The sequence below is a fragment of the Suncus etruscus genome, chromosome 13, assembly GCF_024139225.1.
Source record: "Suncus etruscus isolate mSunEtr1 chromosome 13, mSunEtr1.pri.cur, whole genome shotgun sequence".
NCBI classification, from domain to species: domain Eukaryota; kingdom Metazoa; phylum Chordata; class Mammalia; order Eulipotyphla; family Soricidae; genus Suncus; species Suncus etruscus.
Genome location: NC_064860.1, coordinates 92,456,985 through 92,472,986, shown reverse-complemented (window position 1 = coordinate 92,472,986; position 16,002 = coordinate 92,456,985). Strand labels below are relative to the sequence as shown.

At 37.2% G+C, this 16,002-nt stretch overlaps 1 protein-coding gene across 1 annotated transcript in view; it reads right to left on the bottom strand.

Moving 5' to 3' along the window:
* The window catches only part of PHLDB2 (pleckstrin homology like domain family B member 2), a 142,308-nt gene that overhangs the window by 45,366 nt on the left and 80,940 nt on the right, over positions 1 to 16,002 (bottom strand). Inside the window, exons 5-6 of the mRNA XM_049785385.1 lie at positions 15,253 to 15,390; positions 78 to 206 (exon numbers count right to left, since the gene is read on the bottom strand). Coding sequence (XP_049641342.1) covers positions 78 to 206; positions 15,253 to 15,390 — 267 coding nt within the window. The remainder of the gene's footprint in view (positions 1 to 77; positions 207 to 15,252; positions 15,391 to 16,002) is intronic.

Here is a 16,002-nt window from a genome sequence, read left to right as displayed (position 1 = left end):
TCATTGGTAAGTGGAATTTGATAAGAAAAAAGACAAAAAGCAAAAAAATCATTGTTGCAGTCCTCTTTGCTACTGACCCTCTTCAGTTGTTGTTGTAATTGTTCCCTCATGGACTCAGGACAATTGTCCAGCTGGGTCTTCTGCTCGGAGTAAAGCTCCTGAAGCCTCTCTAGTTTTTCCCTTTCAGCATCAAGCTTTACCTTCTCCTGAAGTTCAGAAATCAGAAAATAGAATAGAAATTACCTTCAGAGCCCAAGCAGACGTTAGTGATAATTTACCACGGGTAACAAAAACAAGCAAATATACACCAACTCTAGATATCCTATGGATGTAGAAACTATCTTTTTAGTGACTAGGATAAAGAAACATAAGTAGAAGAAAAGGCAAGTAGCTGCATTAATATATTTCTCAACACAGTCCACTTCCCTAGGCATTGGCAATGACTCCTATCCTTTCTTCCCACCTTCCTACCCATCATATTTTAAAGGCTAGAGAAACACTAGGGTTACTGATAAACAAGGAAAAACAAAATGTTAATAGAAACATTGAGAGCACCTTTCAAAAGAGTCATTTGGCAGAATGACAGACAAAATCAGACAAAGGAGAAAGGACATTTACCTCAGGTAATAAAGTAGTTCCATTTGCTCAAGGCATCTGAAGAAGGTTCTAGAAATTACTAAAAAGTTGTTCAAGGTCAGAAGCATGAGAGAAGCAGTAGTTGATACCCTGGTCATGAAACAATTCTAGCTAGTTGGCAAATCTCAAGGACTAAACAAATAAAAAAAAATCGGATTCCAAGAAAAGCGACTAATTTAAAGGTTGAGATATTCAGAGATATCAGATAGTCAGATAATAAATTCATATATATTTAGAGATATTCAACATGCAAGGCTGACAAAGTAGCAAAGGGGAGATGATCAGTATATTAGGTAGCTGTCATAGTCACATCATAACAAAAAAAATCTATTTACTGTGGAGATAAGGCTACAATGACTGGCAAAAAAGGTAATCCAAACATAGATCGAAAGAAAAAAAAAAAGGAGAGAACCACTAGGAGCCAGAAAAGAAAAAGGAGAAGATAATATTAAATTCCTCTATGCCATATTCCAAAGTATCCTGGATTGTCATTTTCCAGGGTGTAATAGGCAAATGCTTCCACACTATGATTATATGATTTTCTTTTCTTTTTTTTTTTTTTTTTGGTTTTTAGGTCACATTTGGCAGCTCTCAGGGGTTACTCCTGGCTCTGTGCTCAGAAATTGCTCTTGGCAGGCATGGGGGATCATATGGAATGCTGGGATTCGAACCACTGTTGGTCCTGAATCAGCTGCATGCAAGGCAAATGCCCTACCGCTGTGTTATCTCTCCGACTCTGATTATATGATTTTTATAATACCACCTGAAGCAGAAAAATATAAGTCTCAAATAAAATCTATTTTTAGTGCTAGTTTCTTCAATTTATGATCCCTTTATGATGCTCAAATTTACCCTTGAAGCAAGTTATAGATTCAGTTTTCTACCTGTGCAATACTCTATAATCTAAACAAAAGCACTTTATAAAACAATGCTACACTTTGATCCCCAATAAGTAAAATAAATATCACTTTATTCCCTTAGTCGATGTGAACTGATGCCAAAAAAAATTCTGGTTCCTAAGAATATTAATGGAAGGATTTTTTAAAAATAGATGAAGCTGTGAAATAGTCCTATAAAATTATACTTACTATAATTTCTTCATCCAAATGGCCATGATTTCTTGTATAAATCTATATTTAGATTCTTTATAAAAGATGTTATGGTATAAATGAAAAGGAATTGACATCAACACCTCTACTAATGTACTTTCCATTTTTATTTACTTTTAAAATTATTTTTAAGTTTAGAAGAATATTACTAGATTTAGAAATGTATTTTTCTCTTAAAATGTCTAAATCTGGAAGTTCTAATTGAGAATACTGCTTCATATAACAATAAAAATAATTTATCATCTCATAAAAAATTTTCCTCAGTCCTTGAAGAACTTTGCTAACTCAAACTGATTGTACAGAGGCTGGAGAAAGCATTGGCATCCTTCAAAAAAAAAATCTCAATTATTAAATCAGAATAAAACTGAATGTATACAACAATTGGATGGATTTTGAGTTTCAGAATAATTCCCCACCTCAATAAAATCACCAGTATAAAATACCTGTTGCCTTTGGCTAAGAAAATGTACTATTTTCTCTATATGAATCAAAGATTGCTTTTTTTTATACACAGTAAAATAATTTTATTCAGAAAGAATTCTATTTCTAGATACTGTATTGTTAGATACAACAATTGTGTCCTAACCAGAAAGTAAAATGAGAAAACAATTCACTAATTTCAATTAAAATACAGTAGGTACAAAGCCTTAATATTTAAAGAAACATTGGTAGAAATATTGATACAATATTTGAAGATACAAAATGGCACTGTTCTAAAACATGTCTCAAGTAAAAATTAAGAACTAAACAATTCCTCTGATGATCTTAATTTTTTTTAAATTGTGAAAGCTAAGCACCAAGAAAAAAAAACCAGTTAAAAATACCTTATCTTTACATAATGCCTTCCTTCTCAGGTGTTGAAAACGTTTCGCAATGCCATACAGGGGGGCAGTCAGAAGAATTATGCAAGCAGGCACCATCAGAACCTTCTGCAGTCTCGCTGTGATGTTTCACCACTATCTGAGACTCTGAGAAACAGCTCAGGGTCAAAGGAAGTAAAGGGGAAGGATGAAAGATGGATTTGGGACAAGAGGGACGGTCATCAATCACTGAGGACCACAGGTGTGACAACAGTTCTGAAAGAGCCAGAAGTAGATGAACTTTGAGCCAGAATGAAATTAATACAACTGTCTTCTCTAGTTGGTGCCCAGGAAGCTTTCAAAGGAAAATTGGCTCTAGGAAAGCTGTTAATCAGAGCTGAAACATCACCTTCTACAACAACAACAAAATAGATGAATAATTTATATAGTACTCCAGAATTCAGGAGCTTGTTTTTTACATGTAAACTATTATATAGGATATTATTTTCTTTCCTCAGATTTAAATTGGTAAGGTCAGCTAATTACTAGAGGTATCTCTGAATTTCCTATATTAATTAAAAATTCACGAATCTATAAGTGAATATAATAAAATGCATTTTAAATAAATCTTACAAAAGTAACTGTGCTGAAAAACTAAGACTTGCAAGGAATTGAAATACTTCAGAAAATCCAAGGGAACATTTACCAAATCAAGAATATGTGTTCTCTAGAGACATGATTTCTTCATATTTTGTTATCTTTACACCATCTCTTCCCCTATTAATATCCAGGCAAAAATCCAGTTGGATTTTTAAATTCAGATTTAAGACTTATTTTCCTAAAGATTAATGACTGATTTAAGACTGATTAAATCAGAGGCCGGTGAGGTGGCGCTAGAGGTAAGGTGTCTGCCATGCAAGCACTAGCCAAGGAAGGAGCGCAGTTCGATCCCCTGGTGTCCCATATGGTCCCCCCAAGCCAGGGGCAATTTCTGAGCGCTTAGCCAGGAGTAACCCCTGACCATCAAATGGGTGTGGCCGAAAAACAAAAACAAAAAATTTAAAACTGATTAAATCAGATTTCAGATCGATTTTTCCTAAATATCAAAGGTAAATTATTCATAAGCAAATGAAAGTAGAAATCATAGTATAAAATTAGACTTTTATTTGCGTCCACATTGAGTTTCCTTTTAACTAGCTTATTCAATAAATTCCACTCACTGGAATGGAGGTAGCTTGATGACTATCCTCATGAAATGTCTGCAGAGCTCTGCAGTTTTAAAACTAATAATGCATTATCATAACGTGGTTTTTTAAATGTTCTATTTTAAATGTTCTATTTTCAAAGAATTCACTTAGAAATCCCGGTGTACCAAAGAGGGAATGAGTAAGAATTTAGTGGGCTGAGTTCATGCTTTACATGTGGGAAGCCAGGTTTCAATTCCCAGCACCCAGCACTGCCTGATCACCAAAGCAATGCCTATACAAAGCTGGGTCTGAACCCCAACCACCACTGGGCATGACCCCAAAACAAAAACATTAACATATTTCTCTAGATTTTCTAATATGTTCGAGAATTGTTCTCACTCACTCAGGATGACATGTAGCCATACGTATATATTAACAAAAGACCTGTAAAAATTACTTCGAAAACATTCAGTTTTCTCTTTTACTTAGTTTTTCTCTTACAAGAATCATTTTGATCGTAAAAAATTTTTTTTTGCATGTAAAATTTTTACTTTCAGATTAAATGCCTGATAGAAATCAAATGAAAAAATAAATTAAGAGATCCTAACATCCAACATGCATTTAGGGAAGAATAAAGTATTTCAAATTCAGATAAAAAAATTAGTCCACTAATTATGCAAATTAAGGTGTGCATAAGCTCACCCTAGGTAATCTGAATATGTAAATGTGATTATCTATAGTTAGAAGATAGCATTAAGTTTTGTTTTTTTTTTTTATTTTTGGGCCACACCCGGTAATGCTCAGGGATTACTCCTGGCTATGTGCTCAGAAGTTGCTCCTGGCTTGGGGGACCATATTGGACACCGGGGGATCGAACCGCGGTCCGTCCAAGGCTAGCGCAGGCAAGGCAGGCACCTTACCTTTAGCGCCACCGCCCGGTCCCCAGCATTAAGTTTTTTTCTTTTAGGTTGTATTATTATAAGGAAGGAACTAAAATTTAAATTGTTGGTTCTATTTTAATTCCAATGCTACACAAAACAGTCTAATAATAGTGAAAAAAGTTTAATAATTTCTAAATGCAATATTTGATGGATAGATAGTTTGAGGTTACTCTGAAAAGGCGTTTAGGTTGACAGTTAAGAGAGAGAAACAAGAGACAAGAGTTAAGAGTTGAGAGAGGACACCCAGCTAATTTGAGTTTGAAGTTTTGTTTGTTTGTTTTTGTTTGCTTTTGGTGGTGTTCAAAATAACATATGAGGTGCTAGGGAAGAACCCAGGTTGGCTACATGCATGGCTGCTCTAGCCATTGTACTGGTCCATAAATTTAATTTTTAAATGCACAGCAAATGATCTTTTAATTCAATTATGTCCCAAATATTAAATCTAACATAATTATAAAATAAAAATAAAACTCCCCAAAATATTCTGCTTATTTGAATTCCACATTTAATGGAGAACTCTCTACATATATAAATAAATGTTATATATATAACACATAAAAATATGCAATCAAATATATATGAAAAATTTGAGGGGTGATCTATCCAACATCCTCTCCAAAGACCCTATGGATCCCTGGATCCCTTTCATTCTAGTTTCTAAATTCTAAGGGTTATTTGCAGACAAAATCCTCAAAAATCCATAGATAGGCAATTGTTTTAAGTCTTAAATCACTTTTCTGAAATTCATATGGCCACCTCAACTTTAGGTTTCACAATAATCTTATTTTTATGGAGTCAACATGTATCATGTATCACATATTTCATGCCATTTCCATTGAGTTCTGGAGCAATGTTCTGTAATTAAATAAATTACTATTTCTGTAGATATTTATAAATATTTACACCAACTGTGATACTCACACTTAGACTCTACAACCAAAATTTTTTGTTTTGTTTTGTTTTTGGGTCACACCCAGCAGCACTCAGGAGCTCCTCCTGGCTCTACACTCAGAAATTGCTCCTGGCAGGCTCGGGGGACCATATGGGATGCCAGGATTCGAACCACTGTTCTTCTGCATGTAAGGCAAATGCCCTACCTCCATGCTATTTCTCCAGCCCCCTCTACAACCAAATTTTTGTGCCAATATTACAAACCCGTTTTTCTACCAAACTCTTTGGAATTACCAAATAAAATTATGGGTCTATGACAACAAAAGGTGCCTATAGAGAATCTATTCTCTCCCTGATCTAAAGTAAAACTCTATCTCTTTCTTAGGATTTTCTCTCCTTGGATTTGACATTTTTATTATATAACTGGGTATTAGTGTAAAAATATTGAAAAATTAGAACATATGAGATTTATGTAATCAGACCACCACACACACAACAAACAAAAAAACAAACAAATAAACACTTTAATTTGAAATTCTGTTCATTTAATCCCCAAATCCTGCAATACAGTTCCACTTCCTATAACCAGGGAATTGACTTTGAAATGTAAGAAAGCTGCAGGGGAAGAGCTTGGTCATTTGAACATCGAATGGGAGTTGGCAAATGCTTTGCACTCATAAGGCATTAACACTTTGCAGTGGAATTTTGGACCAGGCTTTCTGCCCCTGACGCTAAAGGAAGGATGGGAGGAAGTAACAGGTACTTTGGTAAGATAATAAATGAGGGAACATCTTTAACCATTTAAAAGAGCTGCTTAGAATTCACGCAAGATTATGCTGTATGTTATAGATGATTTAAACTATAGGTTCACCTTTAAGCCAATTTAGCTATAAAAATGCAAGGACTACAATATTAACAAATAATCAGATTCACTGTGTAAGGAAAGGCCTTATTAGAAAGGATAGTTTGAGTTTTGTGAATAAGGAAGACTTGTGGAAACACAACAGAAGAGGAGCTTTTCCTGAACCATTTGCTAAATATGACTATAGCCAATTCTACAACCAACCAGGCTTTTCTTTGCCCAAAGGGTGCTTTGTGGTTCCTGTGGTTTCCCCCATGCTCAGCCACAAAACCCATTGGCTGAAAGAAATGCAAGTACAGAGGTTTGCAGTCCTCTAGTTTCATGTACTCTAAGAAAACAGGACACATCTTTGCTCACTTTTTCATCAGATAAAACCCCATGGGTTTATTTTTACCGAGACACTCATATTTGTCCAGGGTTTATCCTCATTCATAGCAACTATCTGTAAAGTCTGACTGTATAGTGTGTTTAACTGAGGGTCACACACAAAAATTCACTGTTCTTAATCTACCCCCATAAGGTCAGTGAGAAGTCAGTCCAAAGAGCTGCTACACAATGTTCAATAAAGATGTAATTTAGTATACCATCAATATTTCAGTTGTATGTATGATTAAGGCCATGGTTTATATTTTATGTAAAATATAATAAATAGTAGCTATCTGTATTTTATATTAATTCATATTAAATATACATAGCAGATAGTTTCCAAATGAGCTGAAAATTATAGTGATGAGAGATAAGGAAATAGTCAATGTTTTACACCAAGATCTGAACTCTCAGGTGTTCAGCTCAGAACATGCTTCCTATGGCTTCCAGTCCTGTCTCCAAAACATTAGGATCAGGTTTACAGGATGTGTTATGAATCAGTTGGTCCAACAGGGATATCATGGCAAGTTTTGATTTTCTCATTCCACAGGTTGTATCTCACAGCAGCAGCAGCAACAGGTGTGTGGAAAAGGAAGTGAATTCCAAAGGAGCAAAAAGGCCACTTCCTCCTTCTGTCTTACGCTCTGGCTCAACCAGCATGCATGCTGCTTATAAGCTCACTGGCATGTGCACTTGGGCAGATGATCCCAGCTGTCCTGAAACATGACCACAGATAGCTCATGGGCAGGTGTTTGGCTGAGTGCTTCTATTAAGGGCCCAGTGCATACTCACTGCTAGCAGGAGATGCAAGGACAATAGTCTCTGAGCATCCCAGGTAAAACTAGATAATAGTGGTCCCTTCTATTTCACAGGCTAGAGTGGGAAATAAAAATCTTACAAGACCCCCAAAATATCAATTTTAATAAGTGACTGATAAAAGGAATAAATGCAAACAGGTAAACTTGGAAATTTCTAAAATGACTCTTCTGAAAAAAAAAAAAAAGTAGCACCTACCACCAGCTCCTATGGAAAACAGTCAAGATTAAGATCTGGTTTGCTGTCATCAAAGACCACCAATATAATGCTGTGCAGCATATCCAGGATGAACTCCATGCACAGAGCAGGCACAATCTCATTTGGGTGGGGGGAGCATACCCAGCGGCACTCAGGTGTTACTTCTAGGTCTGAGCTCAAAAATTGCACCTGGCAGGCTCGGGGAACCATATGGAATGCTGGGGATCAAACCCGAGTCTGTCTGGGTCTGCACTGTGCAAGGCAAATACCCTCCCTATTGCTCCAGCCCCCTCATTCTCATTTTCCTCCATAGCAGGGGGCCTGGCTGTGGGGGATATGACCAGGTAACTGGCAAAAGCAAAGAACGCAGGAGTTCTGTCAACAACCCATCTGCACTTCCACAGAACAAACCATTATGCACTCACTGGCAGGAGCTTCTGATGAGAAGATTGCTGCCCGCAGGCTTCAATTTACAGGCTGGTGAGGTAGAGTCTGAATGCCTTCATTACATTTAAACTCAATTTTTGAAGTCCCATATGTCCCTTTGCAGGAACAGGAGGCTGAGTAGTGTCTCCTTATTACCTATCCCCTGTGTGTTTAGAAACACATTTTGAAAACAATCCTGCACTTCCCTTGTTATTGTTTCTATTTATTGCCACCACCAAGCAACCCTTAATAAAGCATGTTTCATGCAATGATCTTTCCCTTTTCCTCATCACTTCTACCTTCAAGCTCCTGGCTCAACCTGGATAACATCTGAAAACCTATAAAGACATCTCCCTCTTTGAAAGTCACCATGTTCCAGCTTCTTCCTTTTTAGTAAAACAACTATCAACCGTTTAAAAGCATACCAGTCTAGTACTCCATTTAGTGGCATCATAATCTTATTTCTCTCCTCTTATGGTTCAAAAGGAGAGAATTCTTTAGACATCATCCTAAGTTTCTTCTGTTAGTATCGTCTTGTTGCTGTAAGATACAATTCTAGTTCAGTTTGGTTCCCCCAAACTGTTTGCTCTTTTATTTTGTTAAATGTGGCAGAAATGGGGCCAGAGAGATAGCATGGAGGTAAGGCATTTGTCTTTCATGCAGGAGGTCATCGGTTCGAATCCCGGCATCCCATATGGTCCCCTGTGCCTGCCAGGAGCAATTTCTGAGCCTGGAGCCAGGAATAACCCCTGAGCACTGCCGGGTGTGACCCAAAAACCACAAAAAAAAAAAAAAAAAAAAAAAAAGTGGCAGAAATGATGACTAGCGTTCCTTCCAAACTACAATCACTCCCTTGCTGAGGTCCATGAAAAGTGGCACAAAGTCAACCTCTATTTCATTCATTCATTCCTTTGTACCCTTCTCTTTTCAAAGCTATGAGAGTCATTAAACTTTGTTGTTTAATTTACTGACAACCTTGAAGGAAAACCTCTACCAAATATCCTCACCCCTTAAGAGTTTCTGTGCCTGAATACACGTTTGCAATTTTGTTTGTCTGGTAACTAATGAAGCAACTGCATATTTTTGTTGTTGTTATATATTCTTAACTCCCGGTAGTGATTAGGGGAACATAATGTATACCAGATTACCCACATGCAAAGCAAGGACACTTATCCATTCTACTATTATTCCACCCCCATTCCACTTACTGTATGTTCAACACAAACCCATTGAGTTCAGCTCTAGTTTCCATCCCACTCCACCTCCAATAAGTAAGAGATAGTGCCATAGAAATTTTCCCTTTTCGGGCCAGAGTGATAACACAGCAGGTAGGGTGTTTTCCTTGCATGCAGCTGACCCAAGTTCAATCCCTAGCATCCCATATGGCCCCCAAGACTGCCTGCCAGGAGTAACTTCTGAGTGCAGATCTAGGAGTAACCATTGAACACCACCCGGGAATGGACCAAAAACCCAAAAAAGAAAAAAAATTTTTTTCCCTTTCCTTCTTACCTTTCTTTGGGGAAAGGACCAGGCCATACCCAGTAGTACTCAGAGGCTATTTCTGGCTTGGTGCTCAGATTCTTATCTCTCTGCTCTGGAGGTCACCTTGGTGTCATGTGCAGTGCTGCAGATTCTATCCAAGGTGATGCTATCACAGTCACAGGCAAGGACACAGCACCCTTGTCTGCACTTTCTTTTCTTTTTTGAAAGCATTGTGAGTTACAAAGTCCTTCATAATTGGGTTTCAGACATACAATGAATCAGGGCCTATAATTCTACCCCCAGTGTCCACCTCCCTCCACCAAGGTTCTCCAACTATTTTTCTGGCCTTTGTCTTAATTTTCATAGTAATTTATAATCCCTGTCCCCAAATGCCAAATTATTTCTCTTATCTTAGAAATACTAAAACTCTTCTTATCCTTCATTGGACTACTGTTTAATTTTCTTTTAGAGCCAAATGTATGCAAAAGGCTATTTACTAAGTTAACTTTTCTTTGCTGTGCTAAAGATTGAACCTAAAAACATCAGACATTCAAGACATGACTTTCACCACTGTGTCACATCGCTGGCCATTGTTTTTCCTTCGGTCTTTCCATTTCCTTTTCTTCACAATCACAATTTTATTATTTAAGCCACTGTTTTGTTCTTTGGGGGGGGGGGCGTTGGGGCCACACCAGTGTCGCTCAGGGGTTACTCCTGGCTATATGCTCAGAAATAGCTCCTGGCTTGGGGGACCATATAGGATGCCAGAGGATGGAACCGCGGTCCGTCATAGGCTAGCACATGCAAGGCAGATCTTCTACTGCTTATGCCACTGCTCTGCCCCCTGAAGCCACTGTTTTTATCAATAAAACTTTCTAACATCACTGAGTCTATGACTTTTAGCTCTCCCTACACACAGATGTAGGACACTGTGGTCTTACTCCACTAAACTACTTTCTTTTTCTTTTTTTAAAAAGAGAACTGAAATGCAACTTAATTCTGATTCTAAATAAAAAGGACTGGAACTGACAGCAGCAAACAAGATTTCACCATTGAATATTGTGATATGACTGCTGCCTTTTACATTTGTTACTGAAAAGCAGTTTTACGTGTGAAATAACTGCATTCCAAAACATCTATATATGCAATCCCAAACATTAGGTGTTTTTATTGTGGTTGTTTCAACTGCCATATTCACTCTGAGGTCCATTTATAACTTTCAGCATCACAGAGATGTGAGACCAGAGAGAAGACAGTTCAGTAAGGCATTTGCTTTCATGTGGCTCAATATGCCACAGTCCCTGGAGCCATACATGGTTCCTCAAGGACAGCCAAAAGTGATCTCTGATTTGTCAGGCGTAAGCACTGAGCACCACCATGTATGGCCCATAGCCCCTTCCCCTAGGCAGATCTCAAAGTTGAAGCACATCTGCTTAGCTCTATAATAAAGTGATAAACATTTTATTTTTATCTGTCACTGACATCACTAGACAGTTGCCTATAGAACTAGACTGACATGGATACTAGAACTCTGTCTTCTTGCAGATTATTGTCATTATCTAGGAAAGCAGTTGCCTGAGCATTCTCCTCCAAATTAGGGTGCATAGCAACCTCTGGTGGGGCAAAAGCATGGCAACAAACTCAAAATCAAGCTCCCCAATCAGTTTAATAAAAAAAAAAGGGGGGGGTTTCAAAATTCTAGTTACTTTTCACAGAAATGTGCAGTACAAAAGTTTCATCTTTTGGTAGAAGATAATAGACTTCACTTTAACCATCTAATCCAAAATATGTTCACTTGGGGCCGGAGAGATAGCCTGGAGGTAGGGTTTTGGTCTTACATCCTGAAGGACGGTGGTTCAAATCCCGGCATCCCATATGGTCCCCAGTGCCTGCCAGGAGTGATTTCTGAGCACAGAGCCAGGAGTAACCCCTGAGCGCTGCCAGGTGTGACCCAAAACCCAGAATAAATAAATAAATAAAACAAAAAAACCAAAATATGTTCACTTTATTATCACAAACATGATATGGATATTTTCACATAGTAATAACAGAATCTCTATGCCATTTAGGCATTTTCTAGTCAGTGCCAGAATTTTGCTCTCAGGCCTGAATTTTTCCTAATCAGCTGTATCCCAGGCTGTACATATAATGGCCGGAAATTTGACAGAAGCACTTGAAATTATTTTTTGCCCTAAGCTATCAGGACTCTTGATTCATCTGATTCTCCTATCGCTTTGCATTTTGTGATTTGTATTAACTCCTGCTGGGCCCACAGGATCATTAGAATGCCAGGGATTGAACCTGGGTTTGCTACATGTAAAGTAAATACCCCACCTACTGTATTATCACTCCATCCCATACATCAAGAAATTTAAATTATAAGTTTCTTTTCTTGTCCAGGGCCAAGTGATCTTGGGTGCACTGGAGGGGGAATAAATAAAGACAGAACTAAATACCCAAGCCAAATTCAACAATAATATAATCAAACTTTAACAATCTAAACACAAAGGTGCCCATTATAGTGGCAGGCCAGGGGGCAAAGGGTGGTTGGATAGATGCACTGGTGGTGGGAATGGCTCTGACTCACTGTATATCTATATTCAACTATGAAAGACTCTGTAGATCACAATAGCTTCAATAAAATAAAATAAAAGTAAAAAAGAAGTTGTTTTTTTTTTTTTTTTTTTCCTGAACCTCTTAAGTGATGCTCAGAGAGTCTGAGACCCACTTTGGAAAATATGCCACTAATTGGGCCAGATGATTCCATGCTGAGATTGGTAAGAACAGTGGCTTAAATAATAAAACTGTCATTATTTATGGGAAGGCTAAGTGGTAATGCTTGGACCCACTGCATGGGCCTAGAAATGCTGGAACCAACAGGCCCAGCCACATCTGTGGTTCTTGGGGACCCTATGATGGTAGTTGAATGGGTAGTATCATGAAAATAAAAATTGTCCTCTTTCTTGAAAGCTGCTCAAGAGTCTAATCACAAGAAGACTGAAAGTATCCAGTGAACTGAACAACACACAAATCCTTAGGAGCAAATCTGATGAAGCGGTGGGTATCTGTGTAGACTGTAATAAGAGGAGAAGCTATTTGGCAAACAAGGAAGAAGTTACATAGTGTGCAGATACAATTAACAAATTTGGTTCTGATGAATGTGAGGGGCCAAAAAAATAGTAGAGTGGGTAAAGCACTTGCCTTGCATGTAATCAACCTAGGTTCAATCCCTGGCATGACATAAGGTCCCCAAAGCCTGCCAGGAGTGATCCCTGAGTGCTGAGTCGGGAATAAGGGCTGAATACTCTTAGGTGTGGCCCCAAAACAAAAAAAATGTAGTGATAAAAGTTGAATACAAGTTTATTTTAATAAACATTTCTTGACATTTATAAAATAATAATGTTGACAAAAAGGGTAAGCAAATAAGGGAAGTTGGGAGAAAAGAGTAGGCGACAGGACAGAAGCCTTTGAGATGATGGAATGATCTAGAAATCAGAGTATAGAGGAAATAACTAATTTTTTTTTTATGGGAAACAGAACCTTCCTTAGTGTAAAAATATAAAATGCTCCTAAAGGATGTGGTGAGATCATTTTAGAGACCCTGGGAGAAAAAGGAATGAGTAGTTTTAATGAAGGGAAGGTATGAAATGGACATGTGTTAAAATGGATGAATAAGTTTATTTGAGAAATACAATAATGTTATCAAGCAGTATCCAATCTCTCAAAGTTCGGTTGTCAAGAGACTAGTTACATCATCCATCCCTCTCTGCTCTCATTTCCCTCATCTTCTTTTGAAATCCCTCACCCAAGTAATTTCCGTCATTTTTTTATACCATGTGATGAAAGATAATAATAATAATCCCACCATTCAAGACCAACTAATCTCCAGAACAGCTGCATGAACTGTTTTATACTTTAAGCCCCAACATCCCCTCTCTTATGTGTTACCTTTGTCAAGTTACCAAAACAGTGACAGAAAGAACAGAAGTGGCCTCCCTTCTTCTTGTTTCTGTCCTTTAATCCTTCTGTTCCACCTCTGCTTTAGTTCTGGAGGCAGTATTACAATTTTCTTAAGGAAGGGATATTTTGTATTGACTCTACATACATCCCTTTTATGAGAAATCTGATGATCGATGATAAACAAGATGCCATATATGGACTCCACAAAAATAGATACATAGATTTAAAAGGCAGAAAGGTTCAGAGAAAATAGAATATCCCAATATTCTATACTTTTTCAGTAGGACCATTTAGCAAATAAGTGGTGAGACAAAGGCAACTGATGTTTCTCCATAGTTTCTTGCTTTGCCCATGCAAAATCTTTAAAAACAATCCTACTGTACTGCAGGACTAGACATTAAATCCTTTGACTTGATTTTGAGCTGTTAAAGGAAAATATACTGACCACCCAAATGGAAGTTTATGAATTGGATAGAAACTTTCTTAGAAAATTATATACTAGCATGTATATTTATAATAGTGCACAGTATACACAGCATATAGTAAACAGTATAACGTAATAAATATGTTTTGCATTTTCAAAGTCTGGAAGAGAAATTGATGTGTAGCGTTTAATCTGACTTTAACTTCTGACAACAACATTTTGAACTCATTCTCTGGCACCAAGATCAAATGCCCTTATTCACTGGTCTCCAACAAAGAACCTAAAAAGGAAATCACATCTAGCAAAAATTCTTTCCACATATTACCACTTGAACTTACTCAAACTGAAAATCCTTTCTTTCTCAGCTTAGTGGAGGAGCAAGGAAGAATGCTGTAAAGCTTGTTTGCTTTTGCTTTACCAAACTTGAAATGTCTATTTATTACTGTAGGGTTAGTTCCAGTTATAAATAACAAAAATAAGAGGGGAATAAGTGTAATATTACCTACAGAAAATAAACCAGCCAATCACAAACCATTAATTCTACAAATCACAGGTAATTTTTTACACTTTCTCTTGTAGCCTGAAATATAAAAGCTAAGCCTTTTATATGATGTGTCAAATTTCTCTGACAATATAGGAGACTCTGAAAACTTCAATGCATTTTTCAAAGAGCAGTGAACTTGTAATGAAAAACAATGGCGAGGCATGAGAGCTGAGATGAAATGGCTCCAAATCATCATTTTAATAAAGAGAAAAATGAAAGGAAGTGATGTAGTTACACTGAATATACTTGACTCATCCCTACAGTCACCAGTGATATAGAAGTTCAGTATAATGTTTTTTAAAGTTTATAAAAAACATACTGAAATCAAAGGTAAAGAAAGGTGAATAGATAAAAGCAACCGACACATTTAAAATAGAATCAATTGCCATGATGATCAACTTGAAAAGTTTACAGACTATTTTCTCAGCATTAGCTTCTGAATAACTGTCCGCTTTTAATTTATTACAACTTAAGACTCATTTCAAGACTTTTCTAGAGCCAGTATTTACAGGAACAAGACACACAAAGCAAAATCTACTGTAATTCCTACAACTTTATCAAATCACCAATTTACCCACAAAAGTTGCATCCACATAAAAGTTTCTCTTACCTTTGTCTTCTCACCAACAATGTTCTTTTCCAGTTCTGTTATTTTTCTGTTTAGATGGTCTAAAATCTCCTTCTCTTTCATAAGCTCAGTTGTTTCAGATTTCTGTTCTCCATCCAATAGAGCACACTCCATATCCAACTGAAAACATAAAACAAAGCCCATAGGTGCTTCACCTTTGGTTGAAGAAATTCTTTACTGTACACTCTAAAAAGTGCGTATTTAACAGCTACAAATTTCAAAAGCCAGCCAGCCTGTGGTGCCTAGAAAATATTCGACAGAGCCCACATGAGACTCAAAGTACCTACATAACAAAGTTGGATTGTCCAAAATATATTTTTAAAGAAAATTTATTACCTTAATATACACTTTTTTCTATCAAAATCCCCTTTCTGATCATTTTCCTATCAGTCTAGATTCAGGCTCAAGCATGAGCCAAGAAAACTAGGTCTTTATTTCTTTGTCTCCAGAACATGGGAAATGAAAACTACTCTCAGCCCAGCATGCAAGCATTGCATTCCCAGCAATGCATGGCAGGAGAGGCTTTGGTCTGTGTGTAAGATGACAGGTGAATAGTCTCCTTACAGTTTAGGTTTGTTCGTATCATCTCAGAGTATAAACACTATGATCTCTCCCTCTTAGGTAGAGAACTACAAGCTCTTTTACACTCACTGGAGGGAATATTGAAAAATAAGATTCCGGGCCCAGAGAGATAGCAAAGCGGCGTTTGCCTTGCAAGCAGCCAATCCAGGA